The 27576-nt window shown below is 42.2% G+C and overlaps 1 protein-coding gene across 1 annotated transcript in view; it reads right to left on the bottom strand.

Moving 5' to 3' along the window:
- Positions 1–15789: 15789 nt before the first annotated feature.
- MAD1 (mitotic checkpoint family protein) overlaps positions 15790–27576 on the bottom strand; it is an 88110-nt gene continuing 76323 nt past the window's right edge. The window contains exons 12-17 of the mRNA XM_086816524.1: positions 24095–24170; positions 23312–23381; positions 23085–23216; positions 22964–23002; positions 16501–16607; positions 15790–16384 (exon numbers count right to left, since the gene is read on the bottom strand). Of these exons, the coding sequence (XP_086672650.1) occupies positions 16518–16607; positions 22964–23002; positions 23085–23216; positions 23312–23381; positions 24095–24170 (407 nt within the window). The 3' untranslated portion in view covers positions 15790–16384; positions 16501–16517. The remainder of the gene's footprint in view (positions 16385–16500; positions 16608–22963; positions 23003–23084; positions 23217–23311; positions 23382–24094; positions 24171–27576) is intronic.

Here is a 27576-nt window from a genome sequence, read left to right on the forward strand (position 1 = left end):
GGGGATCAAGTTGATGGTGGCGAAAGAATCTAACAAGAGCAAGGTTTTGGGAGAAGATCGTATTAATGACTTGAAGGAAAAGGGTTTGTGCTTCAAGTGTGGTGACAGATGGAACAAGGATCATTGGAAGGTTTGTAAGGCCAAGAAGATGACCCTAAGTATGATTCTCATTGAACCTTGCCATGAAGACATTAAGGAGGATGTGGATGAGTATGAGGAGTTCTTTGAAGATGCCAACAATGAAGTATGTAGAGAGGGATGGTGAATTTCCTTTTGATCCGGGTGGATTAAAGGAGGGAGATGACTATGATGATGGGTTACCAATGCCTATGTGTGCTTATCATGACAAAGACAATATGGCTACCCTATGCAATATCTCAAGTGATGCCTATGTTGGTTGCAAAGGAGCCAATACAGTAAGGTTGAAGGCATGCATTAATGGAAGGGTGGCACATGTCTTGATTGATAGTGGAAGCACACATAGCTTTATCAACACCAAATCCATGTGCAGTCTTAAATTATAGCCTGTACCTCTATCTTTGTGGCATGAGATTCAAGTGGCTAATGGGGCAAATATGGATTGCACAATGGTATGTAAGGATGTGAGGTTGATTCTCACAAATGATTACACTTGCAAGGCTCATTTACTTGTATTGGATATGAGTCCCATTGACATTGTTTTGGGATGCGATTGGTTGGCAACTCTTGGGTTGTTTCACATGAATTTAAAGCAAGGGTATATGAGTTTTATGCATGAAAACCATGAGGTTACATTGATCAGAACTCATGTGCCAAGTATCAAGATGATCAATGCCACACAACTCAAGAGGGAGCTAAATAAGATGGGATACATATACATTTTACAGCTTTGCAAAGAAGAAAGCAATGAACAAAAGGGTGAGGTTATGCATAAAGGTATGAAGGAATTGTTGAAGAGTACGAGAATGTGTTCCAAATGCAAAAGTTCTTGCCGCCCCCCACAAAAAAGGGAGGTGGATCATGGGATAGAGCTTGAGCCGCATACCAAGCCCATCAACAAACTACCTTATAGATTGTCAAAAGTGGAGAAGGATGAAGTGGAAAAGCAAGTGCAAGAGCTTATGAACATGGGATGGGTTACTAAGCAATCACCATTTGCATCACCCGTACTCTTGGTCAAGAAGAAGGATGGCACTTTTCACATATGCATGGATTATAGGGATTTGAATAAGTCTACAATCAAGAATAGATTCCCCATTCCATGAATTGATGAATTGCTTGATAAGTTGAAAGGTGCATGCTTCTTCTCCAAGATTGATTTGAGATCGGGCTATCACCAATTGAGAATCAAGGAAGGTGATGAGTATAAAATGGCATTTGGAACTGACAGAGGTCTCTACCATTATTTGGTTATGTCGTTTGGGTTGTGCAATGTGCCGGCAACATTTCAAGCTTTAATAAACAAGGTGCTTGGACCTTTCCTCTACAAATGGATGCTTGCATTCTTTGATGATATCTTGATATATAGCAAAGGGGAGAAGGAGCACTTGATACATGTAAGGGCTATTTTGGATGCTTTAAGAGCCAACAACTTATCTACAAAGGAGAACAAATGTACATTTATGACACAAAAGGTTGAGTATCTTGAACACTATTTTTGGAATCATTACTTGTATGGGAGTAATTTCTTTGTAAAGAGTGATCATAGAGTGCTTCAATATTTCTTTGTAAAGAGTGATCATAGAGTGCTTCAATATTTCTTTTCTCAACCTACACTCTCTCTCCCAAGTAAAGAAGGTGGGTGGTTATATTGCAAAATTATGACTTCGAGATCTCTTACATGAAAGGGAAAGAGAACGTTGTGGGGGATGCATTGTCACACATATGGGCATGTAGATGCATGGCAATATTGGAGGTACATAAAGATTGGATTTTGGATATCCGAGAGAGTACCTATTGGATGAGGAAGTGGCACCAATTTGGCAAAAATTACAGCAAGGATTCCATGATGATTTGCTACATTTTCAACTTTGTATTGGACTCATCTACTACAAAGGCAAAGTCTACCTTGTGCCTACATCAAGCTACAAGAAGAGGGTGTTAGAAGAGATGCATTCTTCTCCATTATTGGGGCACATGGGGCTGAGAAGGTGCGAAAGAGTTTTTATTGGAAAGGAATGTGGAAAGATGTGTATACTTTTGTGACAAGTTACTTGCCTTGTCATCAACAAAACAAGGATCCCAGGCATAAGCCCAGTGGTTTGCTTCAGCCTTTGCCTATTCCCGATGGTAAACGGACACAAAACTCCATGGATTTCATCACGGGGATTCCTCATATACAAGGAGGGGATGGGATAGTATATATGTGGTGGTAGACTGCTTGACAAAAGTGGCACATTTTATTCCTTCCAAGGTCAAGTTTTCAGCATCTATGGCTGTTTGCAAAACAGTTTGTGGATCATGTGTTCAAGTTACATGGAGTGCCAAAACAAATTGTTAGTGACCGAGGTGTTAAGTTTATGAGTTCATTTTGGAGGACATTGTTTGAGATCATGGGGACTGTTTTGACACCTAGCACCGCCTATCACTCCAAAACTGTTGGACAAACCAAGAGGGTAAACAAGTGGGTGGAAACTTACTTAAGAAACTATTGCCATGATACACAAGGTGTTTGGGATGAGTGGTTGCCGCTTGGCGAGTGGTTGCCGCTTGGCGAGTTTTGTCATAGTAGCGCGTGTGCATCATGAGACCATTGGCATGTCACCTTTTTGAGACACTCTATGGGTACAAAGTGAATATGCCAATGATGGTTCAAAAGCAAGAAGGGGTGAATCTTAATGCAAAAGAGGAGATGGAAAAGTTGGATGCATTCTTGCAACAATGCAAAGCTAATATGAATCAAGCTCAAGAAAGAATGAGACATTATGCTAATGCTCATCAAAGGTCATTGGAGTTCATGGAGGGTGATTGGGCATTTTTGAGGATTCCCAAGACAAGATATGGTTCTCTCAAGGGCATGACAAATACCAAGTTAGGTCATCGCTCCTATGGGCCATACAAGGCGGTGAGGCGTGTTGGTGAAGTTTTTGATCAATTGGCACTTCCACCAACCTCAAAGATTCATGATATATTGGATGTATCACATCTCAAAGCTTACCTTGGGCTAGAGGTGTTTGTGCAAGATAAATTACCTCTAGTGAATGAGAAGGGAATGATTGAGTATGTGCCAGAAATGATTTTGGGTACAAGAGAAAGAGTCCTTCGCAATCGTACATTAGTGGAGTACTTGGTAAAATGGTGAGGGCTACCTAAGAAAGAATATTCTTGGTAACCCGTCTCTACATTGGAAGGATGTGAAGGGTTATTGGATGCATTTTGGAAGTTTAACGAGGGTAATGAACAATGAATTAACTTGCTGGAAATTACCATAAATTCACTATGGACATCCCTATAACCTTGGAAATTGAATGCATAAGGATTGGAAGCTACTCAAGGTTCTTATGCCATTATGGGAAAGAACTTATGGCTTGTTTTGAGGACTTATTGAGCAGTTTATAGCCATATACATGCGATTTTGGTCTCCTATACATGGTGTGAGTATGAGCTTCAAGTTTGACATGAGTCCATTGACATATACTCCATCCATGAGGATTGTAATTGTATATATCAATGGTTTGGAGGATAAAATCTTTTGGGTGGGGATGGTTTGGAGGATAAAATCTTTTTGGGAAAGAATTTATGGCTTGTTTTGAGGACTTATTGAGCAGTTTATAGCCATATACATGCGATTTTGGTCTCCTATACATGGTGTGAGTATGAGCTTCAAGTTTGACATGAGTCCATTGACATATACTCCATCCATGAGGATTGTAATTGTATATATCAATGGTCTGGAGAATAAAATCTTTTGGGTGTGGGGATGGTTTGTAACAAAGTGGAATGGTATCATATGAATAATGGGCCGAAGGCCAATTGACCATGCCCATGGACAACACTTATGATAGTGTGAAAGGGGGTCATGTATATAGGCCACATACACCATATTTTTGGTACCTTTTGATAATCATGAATACATAAGTCTAAAATTCTCTCTTTTCTCTCTAAACTTAGGCTAATCATCTTAATCTAGGCTAATCCAAGGCTAGCTAGGCTAAATCCAAGCTAATCTAGATACTACTTTCTTTTAAGGGGGTTGGTAAGCACCTACCCCCTCCCGATCGACCGGTTAGAGCCCTCCCGCGGGGTGTGGCTACAATGACAAGGAGGAAGGCCTCTCGATGGTTGGTCACAGGAGGGGCGACCCTCTCTCCCTCTTGATTGTTGGTCAAGAGGAGGGATGATCGACTAGCCCATGTCCGATAGGTCGAGAGGGAGGGAGGGAGGGCTGGGGCCAACCGATCCACTATCCCTTCCTATCATTCGATAGGGAGGGCTGGGAGGGTGGGGAGGGGCCGGTTGAGATCGTCCCTCCCTACCGAGGCTACTGGGAGAGGGAGGGAAGGAGGGCCAACCAACCAGTCCCTCCCCATTGACAAAAGGAGCCGGGGAGGGAGGGAGGGGTGGCGCGAGAGGCCGGTGCGGGGGGGGGGGGGGGGGGGGGGGGGAGAGGAGGCATGGGAGGGAGGCTAGGCCAATCGACTAAGAGGACCCTCCGATGGACAGGGGGAGGAAGGCCTCATGCGGGGGGGAGAGGGAGGGGTGGACTGATCCAACTGCCCCCTTGCCCATTCCCCCTCCCATTATACATATACATACATACATATATATATATATATATATATATATATATATATATATATGCTTATAAGACTTCTTTTCGTACACAAATGAAACATTATGAGTTTTTAGTAATGCCATTTGGACTTACTAATGCACCGGTTACATTTAGTCGTATGATGAACGGTATATTCTTGGAGCACGAAAATTTTGTAGTTTTCTTTGTGATGACATCTTAAGAAAAGATGAAGATGAGCCCAAGAAACACCTAGAAATAACGTATTGTGTCTACCGAAGGAATTCGTGTCGATCCCAAAAAGATAGAGACCACTAGATCATGGCCAAGATCAAAGAATATTCATGAGTTAAGATCTTTTCTTGGTTTATGTTCTTACCCACTTACCCACACACCTGTATTAGCACTACCAGATTTCATTAGACCATTTTTTGTGGTAGTGATTTGACTGATGCTAGTGGACATGGTATGGTGCTGTGCTCATGCAAGAGAATCACCCAATTGCTTTTGAAAGTAAAAAATTGAAACCATTTGAACTTAAATATAGTACCTAGATAAAGAATTAATTGATGTTTTTCATGCATTAAAGATTTGGAAACATTATCTTATGGGTTCTAAGTTTATTATTAAAACTGATCAACAAAGTATTCAACACTTGCTTTCACAACCTTTAATATCAGATAGACATATTAAGTGGGCATGTTTTATTCAAAGTTTTCAGCCTACTATCCAGTATAGACTTAGACATGAAAATGTTGTAGTTGATACTTTGAGTAGGAGACCTACCATTAATAATATATTTGATATTGAAGGTATCTCTTTTAATAACATGAAGGAAACATATGATAATGATTCTAATTTTTTTGATGCATACAGTAAGTTGAAAGATAATGATTGGTTACCACATTTCGATTATTCCTTTAATAGATGGCTTTCTTTTCTACCAAAAGAGATTATGCATGACTAAACCACTTAGGAAAACTATTATTGAAAAGTTTCATCAATCTTCTTTTCGTTTGTAATAGAGGAGCAACATCTACTTTGCAAATAGTTGCCAGAGATTTCTTTTGGCCTACTATGCACAAAGATGTTGCTAAGTTTATTTCATAATGTCATGTTTGCCAAAAGATTTAGATTCATAAAGGAAAGAATTTTAGTTTACTTATGCCTTTGTCTATTCCAGCAAACCACAGGAACAAATAAGTAGAGATTTTATAACTGGATTTCCTTTGACTTCTAACAAGAATGATATAATTTGAATTATAGTCAATAGATTTAACAAACATGCTTATTTCATCGCTTGCAAAAAGACATTGACTTTATATCAAGCTGCACATATGTTTATTAAACAAGTGTTTGTACATCATGGTTTACCAAAGATTATTGTTTTAGATAGCGATATAAAGTTTTGTAGTGATTTTTTGACTACATTGTTTGATAATCTTAGAACAAAACTTGATTTCTCTACTGCTTTTCATCCTGAATCTATTGGACAAATTAAAATAACAAATAGCATAATACTTGATTTGCTTAGATCTTATGTCTCATCTCAGCCTAAGCAGTTTACATATTTTACAATTTACATATTGATTTTTCTCTCACTCTGCTATTAAAAGAAAGCACCATTTGAGATAGTCTATGGTGGTAAGGCTTTGCCTACTCCTATGACTAGACTTTCTCATTCTCTATAGAGGCTACAGATTCCTTTGTTAGAGACTTTAACCAACTTCATAAATTAGTAAAGTCAAGCCTTCAAAAAGCTCAAGAGAAATACATGAAGTACGCTAATCGTAAACGCAAACATATCATCTTCAATGAAGGTGATTATGTGCTTCTTTGTATTGAGAAAAGGAGACTAAAACCTGTAGAGACCAACCTTGTAGTTAAGTTAGCTCCTAGATTTTACAGACCTTTCAAAATAATAGCAAAGATCAATGATAATGCATATAAGTTGGAGCTACCTTCTACTTAGCATATTCATAACTCTTTTCATATTAGTCTTTTGAGACCTTTTAGAGGACCTCCACCATCTTATCTTACGTTAGAACAACCTCTTGAATTGGTAGATAAAGAAGAACATCTTGTGCTTGAGTATATTTTTGACCATGAGACCACCACTACTACTCACGCGGCGGCGAGTAACACTAATGTTAAATACCTTGTGACTTGCAAGAACCATCCTATTGAAGATGCTAAATGGATGCCAAAAAAGTTATTCCATTCTTATTACCAAAATCTCATCTACTCTTTTCATCCATGCACTTGAGGTCAATTGCAACCCGAGAAAGAGGGAATATTAGTTGTAACCTCTTTGGGGACGCCCATTATTTTAATTCAAAATATTTTATTTTGGATGCACCTTTTATTTATATCATTTACCAGGATTAATGCACCTTTTATTTTATTTTGGATGCACCTTTTATTTATATCATTTACCAGGATTAATGTGTTTAATCAAGCTGTGTGTGTTGGTATGATATGGTTAAAATTAATGTGTTTAAGCAACTGTGTACATTGACTATTATTATTTTGGATGTAGGCGAATAATGAGTGGTAGATTATGTGTTAATTGTTGTGGGTGGAACATGTGTTGGACCACTATGAGATATTTTGGAAGACATGTGAACACCTTTTATGGTTTCATGTTTAGGTATCTATATTTTTGTAAGGGTAAGGCCTCATACCTTTGTACATATCAAATATTATTTTTATACTTTTGGTAGGTCCAAGACTTTATATTAATGCTTGCTATATTTTTGTAGAGCTTGTACACTCATAAACTCAAAAGCACTTTCTTGTGCTTTGTTTTTGGAATTATCTTTTTGAAAAGCAAATGTTTTTTCTAATACATATATAAATATGGGAAAGTGGTACAAGGGTGACACTCTACCCAGAGAGATTCAACCCACTCGTGTGTTGATGGTGACCTCTATTCTATTCTCCATCTCTCTCTTGTTTATTTAAGTTGATTTATTTAAGGTTAATGCTTTCAATTTATGCAAGTATATGTTATGCTCTATTTTTTGTGTTGAGAAATTAGAGTTTCCTTGTCCAAGTGTCTTAAGGTCTTGACATTTTGTGACCTTATCAACTGCCATCACTTGTGGCTTTTTTCTCTTCTAGTTGTGCCTACTACACCATATTCACTCTCGATTGATTGGTCTCTTCGCTCTCACCCAACCACCCTTACAAGAAGATTGGAGAGTTGTTTTTCCTATTCAAGAAGATTGGATAGTTGCTTTTCCTATGACCCGGACATCTATAGTAGTAGCATAAATCTTTGTCCGATGAGCCATACCTCCTTCTGCCCTGAACTCTTTCGTAGTACAATCTTTGCACAACAGTGGTGGTGGATGATTATTGCATGCTAGTACCACTTGCTTCACTGCATGGCCTCTATTCTTTCCATTGTATCTATAGTTTGTTATCATCATCATGTGGTTCCATTTTAGACATATTTGGCTTGTCAACTTGGCTGTGCACTCTTCCTTGAGTTGCCCTTCTTGCCTACATCACCTATAATACACTCCTTCCCAAAATCTGAACCCATTCAAAATCCTAGCACTTTTTGGGGTAGACTTAGATATGGTTTGCAAGGTCTCTCATCTCATGGAGGAGTAGCACCTTGCTCTCTACATTCACCATTCGCTTCTTACCCTTCTTCTTTTTGAGGCTGTCTGATTTGGACTCCTCTCCCTAAGTTGGCTACATTAGATATGTCGGCTAGGGAGAGGCTGTGTTTGCATTGAATTAGAGTAAAAGAAGAGGTTAGATTGTTTGAAACTCTTTGAAGGTACCTACAAGGTCATTGATGGTGATCTAGGCAATAGGTCATTCCATGGGCTAGGCTTATGCCCACCATAGGTCATTAGAGATGTACCTAGAGGATTGTCTCATTTACAAGGTTAGTTGTAGGTGCATGTGTTCATGCATGCTGTGGAGATGCAAGACGTGAAAAAAATTTGGTGTCCTTTGTGAAATGTACAAGTGATGTGCATGGGCGATGGGAAAAAGGTGTGTGTACTCCTCCAATCCTAAAGATTTCTCTAGCTTAATTGTTTTTGTGAGACTCTCTATATTGTTTTCCTGAAAATTAAACATCCCTTTTCATGGTGGGGAGTCGGGGTTATGAGATGCTCATGCACGGAATTGATTTTTTTCCAAAGCCACAATGGACCTAGGCAGCCTTGCGTAATGAAGCAAAAAATTAAAAATAAAAATAAGGAATGTTTGCTTTTGATGAAGATATTGAAAAACTTGTACAAGGCTGACAAGGCCAAGAAGAAGAAGTAGGTAATGGTCAAAGGGTCCTTGGACAAATGGAAGAGCCCCGATCTCTAAGCACCAACCTTCTCTCAATTGTCTAACCTTGTTGTTAACCAAGCATCTACATAGTGGGATCCATGGAGCTAACTTCTCTTTATTCACTACTATCATCATCTCATCAAGAATTTCCCCACCTTTAGTCCTCTCAATGGTGCTAACTTCTCTTTATTCAATACTATCATCATCTCATCAAGAATGTCTCCACCTTTAGTCCTCTCAATGGTGCTAACTTCTCTTTGTTAACTATCACCTCATCAAAGATGTCCCGACCTTCAGTTCTCTCAATACAATCTATGATCACCTTTGAGCCCTCATCAATTCCATCCTTCTCTTTATGTGTAGAGATAAAGAGAAATTGATAGAGCATCATTATGTGGTGCAATGTATTTATCAAGGTCACAACTAAAGGAATATCCACATGAATTCATTCAATCTTATTGGGTTCTAATGGGGCCTCATCAAGTTTAGAACCCCCACCCCATGTTTGAAGATTGAGGTAAGTTCTCTCTTTGGTTCTTGAAAAATAATGACACTCTTTTGAGATATTGTTAATGGTGGTGGGAATTAGATGAATGCAATGTATTTATCAAGGTCACAGCTAAAGGAATATCCACATGAATGCATTCAATCTCTTTTGGTTCTAATGGGGCCTCATCAAGTTTAGAACCCCCCCTCACCCCCCACCCCATATTTAGAGATTGAGGTAGTGCTCTCTTTGGTTCATGACACTTTTTTGAGATATTATTAATGACAAGGCAAAGAAGAAGAAGTAGGTAATAGTCATTTAACAGTCCTTGGACAATGGAAGAAGCCCAATCTCTTAGCATCAACCTTCTCTCAATTGTCTAACCTTGTTGTTAACCAAGCATCTACATAGTGGGATCCATGGAGCTAACTTCTCTTTATTCATTACTATCATCATCTCATCAAGAATGTCCCCACCTTTAGTCCTCTCAATGGTGCTAACTTCCCTTTATTCACTACTATCATCATCTCATCAATCAAGAATGTCCCCACCTTTAGTCCTCTCAATGGTGATAACTTCTCTTTGTTAAAAACTATCATCTCATCAAAGATGTCCCAACCTTCAATCCTCTCAATACAATCTATGATCATCTTTGAGCCCTCATCAATGCCAACCTTCAATCCTCTCAATACAATCTATGATCATCTTTGAGCCCTCATCAATGCCAACCTTCTCTTTATGTGTAGAGATAAAGAGAAATTGATAGAGCATCATTATGTGGTGTAATGTATTTATCAAGGCCACAACTAAAGGAATATCCACATGAATGCATTCAATATCTTTTGGTTCTAATGGGGCCTCATCAAGTTTAGAACCCCCCCTCCTACCCCACCCCATGTTCGGAGATTGAGGTAAGTACTGTCTTTGGTTCTTGAAAAATAACAACACTATTTTGAGATATTGATAATGGTGGTGGGAATTAGATACAAAAACTATCAAACTCATATAGATTTATTAGTGGTGGATACAAGGTCAAACACTTATAGGAGCTATTATATGGCAACCTTCAACCGAATTTGGTAAATCAATGATGAAACCTTCAAGTTAATATCCAAGAACGTTTATGTAATTTTTATGAAAATTCACTTATGGACTCACCATTTGAAAGTATTGGGGACCCTTTTGCCAACAAAATGATGCCCAAGTAGTAACATGTGGTAAAAGGGATACATAAGATTGATGGCTAACAAGAAATGATACATGTAAAGGTGGAACTTCCATCATTCCCTAAGTAGTAACATAAGGTAAAAGGGATACATAATGAGAGAGAAGATTTATGGCTAACAAGAAATGATACATGTAAAGGTGGAACTTCCATCATTCCCTTAAGAACAACATAAAGAGCTATATTTCATTCAAAGGAGCTAGTAAACCTCTCTCTCTCTCTCTCTCTCTCTCTCTCTCTCTCTCTCTCTCTCTCTCTCTCACACACACACACACATTACACTATGACCATTATTAGGTTTTTTAATAGATTTATTAATCATCATAAATGAGGTGTTTCTAATCCATACCATACTATGGAATAGATGGTTAGGCTACTTTAATTATGCTTTACTGAGTGTAACACCAAGAAACCACATTCAAGTGGCTTACATTGTTTGTGTGACCTAGAATGCTTTAATTAATAGATGTAGAGGAGGTTATGCCAAGCTAACATGCTCAAAAGTGGCAAGGTACAAATGTGGGAGTAACACAACACACTTTGGCACTTGTGCCAAATGGCTAAGGTGGCTAGCATCATCTAGGTCAACAAAATGGTGCCCATTTAAGCTCATCTCAAGAGGCTAGGTAGCATGCATAATTAATTTGGTGCTCACTCGCATTTTTGAGATGCTTCTACTTTGTAGCCTCTATGAACCAACTCTATGAACTTTTGTGTGCTCATTGAGCTAGCTCATTACTCTATGGTTAGTAGCAAATAAAATAAAGTTTATGGACCTTCCCTCTATAAATATGCACCATCATATTAGTGGGGGGTAGTGGATTACAAGGGAAAAAAAGCTATGACAAGGACCTTAGGAGGAAGGCATGCAATCTACAATGAAGAGGAAGGGCACAACGGCCTAGCTAGGGCCATGATTAGCTCAAAGAATTTAGTGCAAACAAGGATAACTCTAGCAATGCTATGAGATCAAGATACACCTCTAGTCTTTGCTTTAGTAGAATGTCTAGCAATTGGCAAGTTTTCATCGCATCTAGTTAAATTACAAAGGGTTTGAGATGTAGAGCTGGGGCTTTACAAAGGTGGCCATATTGGAAAGTTTTCACCGATTGGTTCAATTACAAAGGGTTAAAGACATTGAGTTGGGGCTTTACAAGGGTCTCCATATACCATATATTTATAATACTGCTTATTGTTGATTAGAAAGTTAGGAGTTGAGAGGTGTCTCCTTGAGGCACGATGACAGTGAGACGACAAAGGCAACACATAATGGTAGTGTATTATTTATGGCTAAGAGATTAGTGCCTATATTAATATACATTTTAATGTTTAGACAATCCTAATGAATAGATTTCATTTGAGATGAAATAGGACAAAGAGAAAGAAGCAAGGTGGTGGTTCATGGTATACAAGGACGATATAAAAAAGGACCCTTTGGTGCAACCAAGATAAAAACCTTAACCTAAACCATTTTATAATGTGATTGATATTATAACGAACTTGCCATCAGAGAGCAATCTGTATTCTGCTTATCATATTGCTTCAGCCAACCAAAATGTGACTGAGCCTACCAATTATGTGATGGAAATATTTTATTTGAGTTTTCTCAAATTGAATTTGGAGAATATGGAGATCAAGTTTGATGGCCATGTTTGGAGGGAGGTGATTACTACACATATCTCTAGCTTTAATGGAATAGTGCATCTTAGAAGATGTGGAAGTTACTTAGTGTGTGAATAGATCATACTTAGTGTGTGAATAGATGTGGAAGCTACTTAGTGTGTGAATAGATCATACATGATTTTAGTGTGTCTGTCTTTGCTTGTGAATGTAGACTATTAGTGGAAGGAGCTATTAATCCCATCCCAAAATGGGTCAACAATTTTTATGGTCCACATCTTAGCCCTCTCCAAAATCTTGGTAAAACCAAGAGTTGCCACACTGCCCATGTCATGTCATGGTTCACACACCAAGGAAGAAATTGATGGTTGGTAAACATATGTGCCCAACATGCCCCTTCTACGAGCCTAGAAACACACACACCTGTATGCTAAAGCAAGTCCCCACTCTACCTAACCAACCCTCTAGTCTTCCATAAAAGATAAGATTTGGAGAGTTGAAGATAGGAGGAGCCCCTTTACACTATATACAAACTTTCATCTTCCACATAAAACCTTCCGTATCATCCAAAATGGAGTTTGTAACACTATACACACTAGGACCCAAAGTTTAGTACTATGGATGAGAGGTAAAATGATAGATAGAAATAGGTATAAGGTAGCGTGAAAAATAGGCATAAGTAGAGTCAGCATACCTATCTATGTTTTAAGCTACATTGGCCATGTCATATGGGATTACGTCTTCCACAAATGTCAATGTTAAATTGAATCAGAGAGCGGGCTAGCGTAGCAAAATACAAGGAGAAGGTTTAAGGATAAACCAGAGCAGAAAGTGTATATTCTTAGGGTACAATATGGAGTCAAAGGGTTACCAACTATACGACCCAAAGGTAAAGAAGATAATTGGAAGCCGTGACGTGGTGTTCCATCAAGTGGAGGAGAAGGCTCCATCCACACTATCCTTCAACAAAGAAGTGGCCTAACAGGCACAACCACCAATACGAACTCCACAAGAGGTGAATTCATCAAGTCAAAGGGTTCAACTTTTAAGAGACATTTGCATAAGACGATTAAATGCCATATTAATAAAATTTAAGGCATTGTTTATAGAGCCAATTGACGAATCTAAGATGGCCATCAAAAATAATGGCTGCTTCCATGAGCCGCCAAGGTTATTACTATATGATCAATCTAGATAAGGTCTATGTGGCAAAGCCACGTGGGTTTGAGATACTCGGTTTAGAAAACAAAGTGTGTACACTCTGGAAGGCATTGTATGAGTTGCCCCTCGAGCATGGTACCAATGGTTAGATGCTTTCTTTGTAAGTATTGGTCTTTCTAAAAGCCCATTAAATGATGTAAATTTGCATATTTTCTTTGAGCAAGGCAAGTACATGATCATTGTCCTATATGTGAACAACCTCATTATGGCAGGGAACCATAAAGAGAAGATCTGAGAGATATAGGGCCAGAGGCTTTGGGGGTCTTGGTGGTTTCACTAGGTATGTCACTAAAGGTTATGGTAAACCACTCTCTTTTGTTCTCATCAACATTTTTTTCTCTAATGCTCATGGCTCTCCATGCATTGTCGAACTTCATGACATGCACATCAAGATCTTTAGTCTTCTTGCACTTGAATCTTGGGAAGTTTGCCTTCTTGCTGGTTGCCTTTAGCTCTTCTGGCTCACCCTCGAAGGCTTCGTCATACTATTGATCTTGCTGATGTACTTGAACTTTGTCAACATGCAGTTGATTCAACCAATCCTCCTCGAGATTGTTAGCTTGCAAGACAGTCCCTCAACATTGTTTGGCTTACCCTTATGTTCATGGAATCTACCAATGACTTGTGACCAACTTGTATTGTTCATGGACCCTACTAACGACTTACCCTTATGTTCATAGACTCTGCTAATGACTTTTGATCAACTTGTATTGTTTCGTTACTCTTCACTGCCTTCTTGATTTACTTAGTATGTCGAATACTCCCGAGCAAGATCACCAAAAGCGTTGGGGATCAACACAACAAGATAGTCAATAGGCTGCAGGCCCGACACGGGTTTTCAATGCCTAAAAATGCATGAGCACAAACATGAGAGGGGATCAAGAGAGTAGTAAAATGCACTCATGTGATGAACAGTCAAACATTACAAATATAGAATGGAAGAGATTGAGAGTCAGATTGGTTTTTATTTCAAACTAGTGCATGCTCATATACAAGATGTTTGCAATCCAACCAATGCTCTACTATGAAGAATACTCTAAGCTCTAGGCTCCACTCACTGCTACACTACTTAGGACTGTATATATGTCTATCAAAACCATTCGTTTCAGGTGACCATTGTGGGGATGGACTCCAACAACAAATCCTATTATAAGTCGAGATCTTGCCACTTGCAAATCTTAAGGAGAAAAGTATAATCCCATCTAGCATGATGTCAAAGACACCACAATGGCTTTTTAAGGTGAAACAAAGGTCTCCCAAACCCTATCTTCATTCACCTCATCAATAAGCTCTATTCAAATATGGACTATAAGATTGCTCCTTGATATTAAAATCCACAACCTAGATTGTAAAAAAAGGGGGTGAGATTCAAGTCAAGGCTTACAAAGTGAGGTGCATGATAACTTTAGTACCACTCCAATGGTGCAAAGGACCAAAAATTAAAATCTCCATGGGCTTAGAAAGTGACATCTGACAAGAAAATTGAGTTGATCTTATGTGGCAAGATTAGAATAGTGATAGAATGAAAGCAAGTGTAGGAGACACTATAGACTTGTTCTAACTTTTCTAGGGTTGGGATTTGAAAAGCAAGAGCAATTGAAGCTCCAAGATAACAATGATATGTAGGAACGAGGAGATAAAGATATGGGCAACCTCTAGAGTCTAGGCTCCCTACAATTAGGGTTATTGGTTGATGGGCCCCACTCAATATATAGCACCATCAGCAATAGGAGAATTTCAGGTGGTCAAAATTATTTTTCTCATTGAAGGAGAAAAAGGCTTGCCAATGGTAGGCTAGAAAGAATGCAAAGTATGTATCACTACTTTTGTAACACTATTAGAAAATAATACTTGTGGTGGATGGTCATAAAAAGCCAAGTTCATATCTTGTACCACATTTAAAGTCATCAAATCATGAAGGAAAAGCACCTTCATCTTCACATGTAAAGGACTGCCAGAGAGCATCTGTGGTAGATTTCAGACATAATCAACCAGAAGAAAAACCAGTCTTCCAAACAAATATCCTTAAAAGCTAGGTTGTTTCAACAACCAATCACTAGTCTTTGATGCCCGTGGTTAGGGATCAATCACTTTGTGTCATTGAACTTGCTGTCTAAAAATTGATGCACTCTCTCATTTCAATTCCAAGGAAACTGGCCAAAGTGTTGTAAATTATATCACATAATCTTCATGAAGAAATACAGGAAAGAAATGAAAAAATTGAAGCAAAAAGGTCTTCCAAATGCTAACAGGAGAGAAATGGTGGTGTTGTTTACAAAATGTAATGTCAAATATCAATGATAGTCCCTCAATCTAGCATCTCAAATCATCAGGAGTGTTGAAACAACTAAACTTTCACAAAAAAGCTTCCACATTTTCCAGGATGTTCTCATCATCACCGAGATCACCTAGGGTCATGCAAGAACATTCTGATTGGTCAAAATCTGGCCCTTAATTTCCATCAAATCAATCACTTGCATAGCTACCTTGTTCATTATGTATATTGTGGACAATTGCTGATAGTATTGCAACCTAGCTCCACATTAAAGTTCAACAACTGATTGGCTACAACCATTGTAACCTAGCTCCACGCTCAAGCTCACCAACTCATTAGCTACAGCCATCTGCACCAGAGCCTGAGACTTTCTATAAACTCTACACACGTATATGTTTTTAGATTTTTTTTAGAAACAGTGCATGTGCTAGTATGCACGTGCAAGGGAAACTCAAAATAGCCATATTCGTATGACGAATTGCCTCAAAATCTGCATACAAAAGATGATTCTCTGTCTTCAAGGTGACAAACAGGAAGAGCCTGTATGAAAAAGACACTCTGCTGTGTTAATTTTGACCTTGCAAAGCTCTCTTTGATGACTAAACATGCAAAAACAGTGCCAATAGAATGGTTAAATTAATTATTACAAATCTTACCCCTTTTCAGAACTTGATCAGCTGAGGGTAGTTTTATTGAAGAGTTCCGAAGTCAAATTTGCTGTAAATGCCGGAATCGAATTGAACTTTTTCAAGTAAACATCCACCTGACAAGACACCAAATCCTCATTTGAGTTATAATGGAGGATCACAGTGCAGTTCTTATTTCTAATCAGCATCTATGCACCCACAGAGCCAGAGGGCAATTTTGGACTGATATTGCTGTGTCCCTTCCTACCTTGGATTCTTGGATTATTGGAGGATATTTCAATAATCTTGAATCTCAGGAAGACTTGAGGGTGCAGTATCTGGATAGAGGGGAGCCAGGCAATGGATTCTTTTGTTGGGATTGCAGCGGCTGAACAGGAAGGTCGGGATCGATTGACGTTCTCGACACATTGTTTGGATAGTCGGCATGAGACCTCCTTTTGCAGACTTTCTGGCAGTCTAGCATTCTCTTGGGGCTTTAGGCAGGCAGCTAGAGAGATTGGACAGATTCTATGTAGATCACTGGGCTGTTGCCAGAGGTGGCTCCATTAACATTCAAGCCAGGACCACTATGTCAGATCATGCGCCAGTTCATTTACTGCTTGACCCTCCCTCTGTGTCCGCCTTGTAGGATCCCTGATAGTTTATTCCAGCACGGGGAGGTCAAGGAGGCGCCTAAGCACGGATGTCACTATCACATGTCCTTCTTGCTAGTCTTGACATGTGTTTTCTTGATTTCTTAATTCAAAGAAGATTTGGTGACTATCAAGCTGGAGCTCTCCCCCCCTTGAGAGACTGCACCTGCCCACCTCTCCCTATCTTGATTGTGTGCAGCCCCCCTTTCATCACCTCGCTCCAGTGCCCTGCCCCTGTTCGCCTGAACCTGCCCGCTCACCCCCCCCCCCCCCCCCCCCCCCCCCGCCACGCCTTTCCTTGCACACCCCACCCACCAGCACCCCCCCCCCCCTCTCACCTCTCCTCCTGTCCGCCGGCACCCCCTCTTCCGCTTTCTGCCAGCGCCCCTTCCCTCCCTCTTTGCCCTCACATCCACCTCCCTCCCTCTTCGCCCTCGCATCCGCCTCCCTCCCCTGCTCAGCTGACTCCCTTACCGCCTCGCCTTGTTCCTTCTCCGCCTCTGACCCTCCCGTAGCTTGCCTGGCTATGAGCCGTCACCCCTCCCTTCCATGCTTCCACCCCCTCCCCCCTCCTAGTCATTATGGCTTTCAGGAGTTTTTTTAATCTGTGGCAAGTTTCGGCATCTTCTAGTCTTGAACCCCCAGGAGGACTCCACGGCAGCCGCTCTGCTCTGTCATCCCCAACCCAGCCCGCCATCCCTTGCGTCTCCTTCTCAGAAGAGGATCTCCAACTCCTCGCTTCGACAAACGCTTCTTTGGAAGCCTCCACCTTGGTATGCAAGATTGTGGATTGCCACCTCACACGCGGGCAGTTTTCAAGGATTTGTTACAAGCAAGCCTTGTTGGCACGACTGGAAAGATCATTGACATTCTTCCCTTGGAGGTACTATCAGGTCGAGTTTGATTCACTTGTTGCAGTTTCAGACAGAGTTGCAGCAGCTAAGCCCCGTCGCACCACGTACAACCTAGGCCTTCTTTGCAAGGTGGCACCACGGCGTCTGACCCTTTGGCTAGCGTCTCAGGCTTCCCTGTGACAATCTACTTTCCAGGTCTAAGGAAGTAATACCTTCCTCTCCCCTCAGTGATAGGTGGTGCTATTCAGAGAGTGATGGAATTCCCCCCACTGCTGCTTCGGTTCTTGCACGGACAGCTAGGATTCCATCCCTTGATATCTGCATTGCCTCCCCAAACTCAGTGCCTCACACCATTTCGCTACCTAGTCTACAAGGGGATCTGATTTTAGTACTCTAGCCTCCCAGGCCAATGTTTCATCTGTCGCTAGATGGGACACCTCGTTAGAGTTTGTCCTCGTTAGCAGTCCAAGAGGTCGCCTCCAATTAGCGCCCCCCTCCCCTCCGGGTCCCAACTCAGACCCTCCCCAGGGGGATGGGCGGGGGGGGGGACAATCGCCAAATACGAGAGCATCAAGCCTCAGCCTCGGTTGAGACCAACGCAAGAGAATGGTAGACCACTAGCCCAAAGCAGAACCGCCAACCAACTCCGAGAGCAGAGCGGCGCTGACAGGCGCGCTAGGCTGGCAAGATCCAAGAGGATACGGTTATATAAGAGAACCCTTTCAAGCATTTATCTCAACAGCCCCTCAACGGTGATGCCCCCCCCCCCCCCCCCCCCCCTCAATTCCTTCAAGAACCCCCCCCCCCCCTCCCCCCCTGGAGACCGTTATCTCGCCGAGATCCCCTCCAGGTTTTCAGTCGCCAGACCCGGGGTGGAGGCAGACGGCCAGCTTAGTCCACTGTTTGATTCATCGTTTTTTGGAGCTGGCAGAGATCACCATCGGTGCCTCTTCAGCACGGGCTTTCCCTCCCAAGTCACCAACGGCCCCCCCAGGGTGTTAGGACAACCAATTGACTACATTTTTTCCGGTATCTCCCCGTTGAAGGATCTAGTATATTCAAGGAGACGGTGGCTCCCATTCGCATGTGTCATGTTGTACCACTTCAGATCGTCCACCCCAGAGAGTGGCGCCATGATCTCCTCCTTCCCACCGAGTGCAACACAGGGGATGGACTAGAGCACAAAGTCAATGTCCACCGCTATACAAGGGCATGCCATGGAGCTTTCACATCATCTACACGACCTACGTACCATTGATGTCCTTACCCACCTCTAGCCTTTGGCTTGGATGGAGTTGGACGGCTCCGGGCGGCCTTAGGGATCAGGCAGAGGAGATGGTGTCCTTCAGCCTGAAGGTGCTGCTTTTTGTGTTTTTTCATGTTTCAATGGCAGTAGCACTTCCCCCCTCCTACAAATACCTGCACTATGATAGGTGGAGTCCAAAGTATGCATACTCTAGCGCTTGAACAGAGTGGATCCACATGGAGGCCAAGATACATGCCCATCTGGCGCAGCTTCGCCCCAAGACCGACAGTGATTACTCTCCATCGAAACCCACGCCCAAGACTATTCGAGTGGAGGGCAGTTCCGACGGTTCCGACAGTTCAGCTTCCCACTGCTCTTAGTTATGCAGATTGTCTCATGGGCATTCATGGTTTGGGGGGCCCACAATGCTTTCAGAGGCGTGGTTCCTTAGAGAAGCTCCACAGAGCAATAGTTGGTGGACATTCTCTTCATTCGGGAGCACCATCTTTCAGAGGGACGTACCCGCCGTTGCAGGAAGATCTTGCAGGGCAAGAGTCACACCTTTTGGTCCCACTCTTTTGGCCCCTCTGGGACACAGGGTGGAGTATGCATTTCTGTCAGTGAGCAGCTTTTGCCAACAGCGGTCGACTTAGGCACCAATGTCACTGGACGAGCTCACCGGGTGACCATTAGGATTGGAAATGACTGTGTGGGCTTCTTGAATGTATGCACACCGACCGTTGTAGTAGCAAGTAGAACCACCTTCTAGAGTACAATTCGTCAGCCCCTGCCGTCGCAAGAAGATTTCTGGTGTATGGGTGGGGATTTTAATATGCTAGAATCAGCCAATGACAGACTCGGAGGTAGTGTGGCTACAATATCAGGTACAAAGTACTCTACATGGGAGGAGTTGATTTTGGCTCTCAGGGGATAGGGCCCTTAGCATCTTCCAGAGTTTAGACACTCCCCAGAGTTTGTGTTTCTCGAGATCTGACAAGAGGAGTATTGGCCCTAACCTATCCAGATTACATCAGTTCTATGTAGATGAGTGGGCTTGTGGTCATGGTGGCATGGTGGTAGACTCAGGCACCATTGTCGCTGGACGAGCTCACTGGGTGACCATCAAGATTGGAGAAGACTATGTGGGCTTCCTGAATGTATACACACCTAACGCTGTAGTAGCAAGCAGAACCATCTTCTGCAATACAATTCGTCAGTCCCTGCCCCTGCAGGCGGATTTCTGGTATATGGGTGGGGATTTTAACATGCTAGAATCGGCCAATGATAGACTCGGAGGTGGCGTGACTATAGTATTAGGTACAGAGTACTCAGCATGGGAGGAGTTGATTTTGGCTCTCAGGGGATAAGGCCCTTGGCATCTTCAAGAGTTTAGACGCAGTCCCAAGAGTCTGTGTTTCTCCAGATATGACAGGAGGAGTACTGGCCCTAACCTATCCAGATTACATCGGTTCTATGTAGATGAGTGGGCTTGTGGTCATGGTGGCATGATTGGTGTTTGGCTGACACTACTTTTTCGGACCACGCACTGGTTATTCTCTCCCCGGATGACCCCTAGAGGGAGGACATACATGTGAGTACCCGGATTCCTCATAGCCTCATCTAGGACCCTGAGAAGCATCCGCCGTAGGCGTCTTGGACGCTGCAAACCTTGGTGAGATTAGCAGTCTATTACAGGAGGCAATGCAGAGCAGATTGGCTGGCTTCCGAAAGCAAGAGAGTATCGCAAGGGTCTTGCTTCTCTACGGCAGCTTTAGGAGAGTGCCTAGATAGCTTGTGGATTGAGAGTCAACTGGCCACCCCCCGTATAGAGATCAGATCCGTAGAGGAGCGGCGGGTGGAGTACGGATATTATGCCATAGCCCCTTTTTGGACACAGGAGAGGGAGACAAGGTCACTAGATATCTCTTTGAGATTGCAAGCCCACACAAACGGAGAGAGGGTATCCGGATGGATCCATTGTTACAGACCCCCCTCATATGAGAGCCATCGCCACAAATTTCTTCAACACTCCTCATGGGTGCCCCCATTTCCTCATAGGTGCTAGATGCGCGTGAGAGGGTGTGGCAGCATACGAGAGAGGTGGTCCCTCATGCTCTCAAGACTTTCCTCATGACCCCCTTCACATCTGAGCAATTGGCAGAGGCTATGACGGCATTACCTAGGGGAAAATACCCGAGAAAGGAAGGATCTCCAGCCGCCTTATTTGTACATCACTGGGATCTCATGAAGGCAACCTCAGGGCTGCCTTCAACGAGATAATGGTTACAAGAGCCGTGCCTGAGAGATTGTCTGAGGGTTTGATCCACTTAGGAGGGTGGTGATAGACTGTAGATTCAGCACTGGAGACCCATCACCCTCCTAGGGACTGCCTACAAAATTCTGGCCAAGGCCATCAGCTGCCGGAGACTACAAGCCTTGCTCCCCTACTTGATTCAAGGTACACAGACAAATTTTGTTCAGAACAAGGCATTTGCAATGTACACGCCACTCTTTCTCATACCCAATACATAATATTACATAGAAATCCTTGGAATCCTTCATGTGAAACAAGATATTTGGAGCGGAAGCATCATCAAGCCGAAGGTGAGCTGCCAAGCTGCCAGCTTCTCATACATGTTTTCCAAATTGCCATTAACCTCATGAGAAAGTATTCACATAAGCATTAGCTTCTTGTACAAGCCCCTTCCCGGTGAGCATTAGTGGCATACCAAATGTCAGGTCCCACTTGGATAAACACCACACATAAGCACTATCTTCTTGTACAAGCCCCTTCCCGGTGAGCATTAGTGGCATACCAAATGTCAGGTCCCACTTGGATATACCATACATTGCAATAAAGAAGCCTCACTAAAAGGAAACTTTTGGTTTTTTCTTTTTTTTCAACTGGCCTTTGGCCCAAGATCCTCCCATAGTTACCAAATTTCACCGTCCATAGACAGCCGTCCGTAGGCGCTTATTTATCCACCCGTAAGCGATGTCGCAGAGGAAGCACCAAGGGGGGTTTTGAACCTAGGACCTCTTGGTCCTAGGCAAACACCTTCACCACTTGAGCTATCACCTCATTGGCAAGAAACTTTTGGTATTACAGTACCATTTTCTTTCTTAGGAGGGTTTTGGGTCCCTCTCAAGTTTTATTCAATACATTACATAGGTTAATGCTTACAATTACAAGAATACATGAACAGGTTGAATGCAAAGTATTTCCCGCACAAGGGTTCAGGTGCTTAGTGATTGCATAGGGATTCTCTTCATTCTTTGCATTGATAGATTCAATGCCACCATACTCAGTTATACATCAGTTCCAAATTATGCAGTCACTCTCTCTTTAGTATGTTAATGATGTTCTCATGATTCACTTTGTGGAAGATGCCTAACGATTGATGGCTTTCTTGGAAGAGTTTTGTACTCATGAGCTCATGGTCACTACACAAAACACTAAGGAAATGTTTACTAGAACCTTGACAGGCCCTTTCTCAATCATACTGTACCAAAACCAGGTAGTCAAATGGTAAACACCTTGACCAATTTATCAGAGTGGAAAAGAAGTTGGGGTTGTGACCCCAAACCTTCATGAAGATGCCCAAATGTACAGTTTGAGAGTTTCTATGTAAAGTGGACCTGCAAAGCTAGATTACACAGTTTTATGTGCATAATTTTATGCTCCAACATGCTTGAATGAAGGTGCTTGATAATAAGTGGGAGTAGGTCAGAGGTCTAACCATCCTTGATAATTCTGGGGAAGATGTGTATTCATTTGCCTGCAAAGAGCAACATTTAAAAAGGTTAGCAAGCAAACAGGTTATGAATGTTGAAGTAATTAAAGCCTTAAAGCCAGCTTACCAGAAGGTTCATATGGTTGGATTCAAACTGAAATTCTATTGTTTCATCTTCACTTTGTGCATATATGGACTGAAGAGTGAACAGCGTGACTGTCATGCCAGTTGACAATTGCTGCTCCTCACTCATTTCAACCTGTGAACACAATAAACAAGGCACTCAACTCAAGCCAAGCAGTGCCATCTTAGATCTGGCTAGCTCAAAAAACATGTGCACACAGCTACTCTTACCGTGTATCCAAACAATAAGCAGCATGCTTGCCTGAAAACAGATATCTTTTCAGCAAAGACTTTCTTGTACCTGCACAAAGATTATCAAGTCTCAGTAATGAACAAGCCCATTGGGAGGTCTTCAGAAGGAAATTGATTTTGCAAGAAACCTCCATCTGCATCAGTGAGGACAACAACTCATACAGAGGCACACTAGAGCCCGTTAGTTTGAAATGCCCATAATGATGGGAGACCAGACACCAGATCATCAGAAGATGTCCGATGATTGGGCAGAGCTGCTATGCTGTATTGTTCAAACCGTAAGGGATTGTGTCAATGGTTAAGCGTGATGTATTCACAAAACACATGCAGATTAACAAGGCCTTCTCAACCTATCTTCCTTGATGCTTGCTACTTTCCTCCAAGTGGATGCCCCTCTTTCAAAAAGAACATCAATGACAAGTTGCTAATGTACTTTGTCTATATCAAAGCGTTGTGTCCACACGAACACAAGGGGAGGTATTTCTACTGGGGGACTTCAATGCAAAGACAAACTGATCAGTTGAATCACTTGGCCATGATAAGGATGCCTTCAATTGATCCACAGGAGACCAGGTTATAGATGATAGAGAGCACATGACTGCATAGCTTTAATCAATTCTGGCACTCAAAGAGTGATAGAGCTGGAGCATACATCACCAAATTGAACTGTGGTAGGTACAAATTCTGTCCCATGGTGCTCATGAAGAAAACAAGCAGCTACAAGAGAAATAATGAAAACCAATGCAGTCTCATCACCCTTACCTAGCCTCTCGTTTCTCAAGAGAGTTGACTTGCTCCCGTAACAGTGACAGTTCTGCATTTCTACTAGCTGTAATCCCTGTGAGAAATATAAGCAGCATGAATGTAACAACCGTTTGCATTGCACAAACACACAGATCATAATAATCTGTCCCAACACCCAAACATAAATCATTACAAGTGGCGTACATGTCATGCATGTATAACAATCTGCATTTCCAAGATAATCAACATAGCAATAAAAGTATAAGCATTTTGTCAGCGAACACTCGCCCAAGAGAATATTGTGCCACACTGCCCAAAAGGGGGTGTGAGTTCCGATTTGACACCTGTACAACATGACTCAAACAATAAAAAAGTGTAAGCCTTTTCTCCTCCAGAGAGGAGGAGAAAAGTGATTACACAGAAAAAGAGTCTCTTAATGAGCAAAGCTTTACTTTATCCAAGTACAAGCTCTTCACTAGGGTTTTGAAAGAGTCCAGACTCCTATGTAGTGACCCAATGCTAAATTATCATGAGCACAGGAGTAGATAGATGAAGAAGACAAAATAGAAACATTGTATGCATATGTTGCAAATGTGCATGCCTGCATAATTAATTGAAAACCATAATGAGAAATCCACAAAGTGGTTTCCCACCACTCTCCGCATGGTCAATGAATCATCCTAGAGAAGGAGGTCCGATGCCATAGGATGCACTAACTTAGGAATCAAGTGAATCAAGCCCTTTGAGAGCCTCTCTGGCATGGCACCTGTGATCATAATCTCATTGAAGACAGCTCAAAGGCCACCTTCCATGAGGTCCCAATGGCGAAGAAAGAAGGAGACTGGAAGCCCGTCTGCCCCTAGGAAGTGCCGTCAATCCCTCTGCCAACTCCTCAACAGTAAATGGTGTCAATAAGAATGACCGAAGAGAAGGGGGAACCACCTCCTTCGTATGGCGCCAAACCCTCTCGCGTGCATCCACCACCTGTGGAGATGCTGGGGCACCTATGAAGAGGGATCGAAAAAAGTCCATGGCAATGGCTCTCACTTGGAGGGATGTGAAACAATAGCTCCATCCGAGCCACGCAACCTATGAATACCGTCTCTCCTCCTGTGGGGGCCGGCTATCTCAAAGAAATCCCCTGTGACTACGTCGCCTGCCTGAGTCAAGAAAGAGGCCCTGGCATGATACTTGTACTCCATCCTCCCCTCCTCTATGGATCTAATCTCTGTGCGAGCGGCGGCAAGCTGACTCTCGATCCACTGGGAAGAAAATCCAATCCCGCCCATATCTGCTCTATCCTGTTGCATATCTCAGGGTCCTGAATGAGGTTGTCCGGAATCCTCGAGAAAAAGTGATGAAGCCCCATAGACATATGTGGGCTGGTTGACCCTTAATTTCCACCTTGCTTGGAGCCCCTACTTTCGCTTTCTATCTATGAACTCATAAAGCAGCCCAATGGTACTCCCCTCCATGTTAGTGAGCTGAAGGACGCTATACATGGGCTGAAGTGCCTTCACAAGCCCCTCTGCATCCTGCCACCAAGTATCTCTCATGACCATACAAGAGAATGCTATAGACTTGGGCTCATCCTTGTCCTCCCATGTTGTCCACTCACGACACACAACAGTGCGCAATAAGCCATGTCGCACTCTCACTAGTCTCTCTACCATAATGAACATATATGCAAACCGAGTTTTGGAGGGCTTTAGAAGCTCAAGATCACTGCTGGCCCTGTACATGCTCAAAACCTTTGGCCTCTTTGTGACAAAGTTCACCATGCAAGATGCAGCTGAAAATACATGGCTCATCCAATCAAGCTTTCCCACATCCTCAATCATCAAGTCAAGGCTATGTGATGCACAAGGTGTCCACACAATATTGGGGAACTCCTCCTCTAACATCATGCCAATGGATACACAATTTGACCCATTGTTCGTGATCACCTGCACAATGCTATCAAGGCCAATTTCATTGATTGCCTGGCGCATGTGGGACATAATAAACTCCCCTGTAACCACTGTCCCTACCATCGATGCATCTATGGCATGAATGAACATTGTGCCTTTGCAGGAGGACACAAGTATGTTGTACACATTTCTCTTCGGCACATCTGTCCATCCATTACAAAGTACAACCATACTTTGTTCAAGTGGCCTTGAGAGGCTCCATCTCCATCTCCACAGCCAGTTGCTCCTTCCGAAGCTCAGCAGTGCGCAATGTTTCATACGAGGGACCATCCCACTCACACCCAATGTGGGAGATGCTCTGATTGCCTACTTCCATCGAGGAGTCCTGACAATGTGGAAGGACAATCCATGTTGAATAAACAATTTCATCAACTCCCTTGTTGCCTCTTAGCTAGAACCACCCCTGGTATCTCCTTCTCCGATAGTGCGAGTCCTCTTGAAGACACTTTGACGTGCTTCACGCTCTCCCAGATTGGGAATATCCTCGAGAGGGATACCTACCTACATGGCCTTCCAAGCCTCTAGGCTATCATACATTTCTTGTGGCACATGCTTACATGGCCCAATGCCAAAACCCTTTGTTTGTGATAAATGTGCCTTCAACCTGGTGACACTGCTGCCATGGTGCTTATCTACACAAAAGTTGCATTTTCACTTTCCGGAGCCCGAGCCACCATATCTAGACTCAAAGGTGACATTGTTCCAAAGAGAATCACCTATTCCAGGCCCACAAGTGCATCACCTAACATAAAGTAATCTCATTTTATGAATTTAATTGTCATCTTGCAAATTGTAAAAACGCTCCAAATTCACCCTATATTGCCCAGGGCAGGTAGCCTTAGGCCTCAATAGAGCAAGGAGAGGAAGATATGCAATAAATATCAATAAAGAGAACAAAATGTGCTTCTTTGTGAGTTGTGCAGAGAAAATATACATAAAGCAAAACAAAACATTATCCCTTGAAAAAACCTCCACAGGGCCCAAGGACACCGAGGAGCACAAGGGTTGATACAGGCACTGATTTATTAGCGAGCTGGTACACAAAACGACGAGCAACGTGTAGGCGGCCACCACTAGAAAACGCGCACCGAAAAAAAGGGACGAAACGATGAAACTAATATATATGTAAACACTCTTAGTAATGATGGGCTGAAATTTTTGCAAGAGTACAATGAGTTCTTCTTATCAAAGATACACTATCCTGTACATATTGTGTCCAAAGATGGAGTGCGGATGGATCCTGCAAAGATTGATCCAATTCAGAATTGGCCTGAATTAAGATCAGTGCATGAGATCCGTAGTTTTCTTGGATTATGCTTTTACTACCACAGGCTCATTTAGCACTTTGCATGGATTGCTTCTCCATTGCATGACTTGACAAAGAAGAAGAAGGCTATATTTAAATGGATTGATGCACAGAGAGATGCATTCCTCAAATTGAAAGATGCAACTACACATGGTCCAGTGTTGATCATTACATATTTGCAAAAGCCATTCACTGTGGAATGTGATGCATCTGGAAACTGCATA

The sequence above is a fragment of the Cibotium barometz genome, chromosome 22, assembly GCF_041138505.1.
Source record: "Cibotium barometz isolate CiBa-2024 chromosome 22, ASM4113850v1, whole genome shotgun sequence".
In the NCBI taxonomy this organism is placed as follows: Eukaryota; Viridiplantae; Streptophyta; class Polypodiopsida; order Cyatheales; family Cibotiaceae; genus Cibotium; species Cibotium barometz.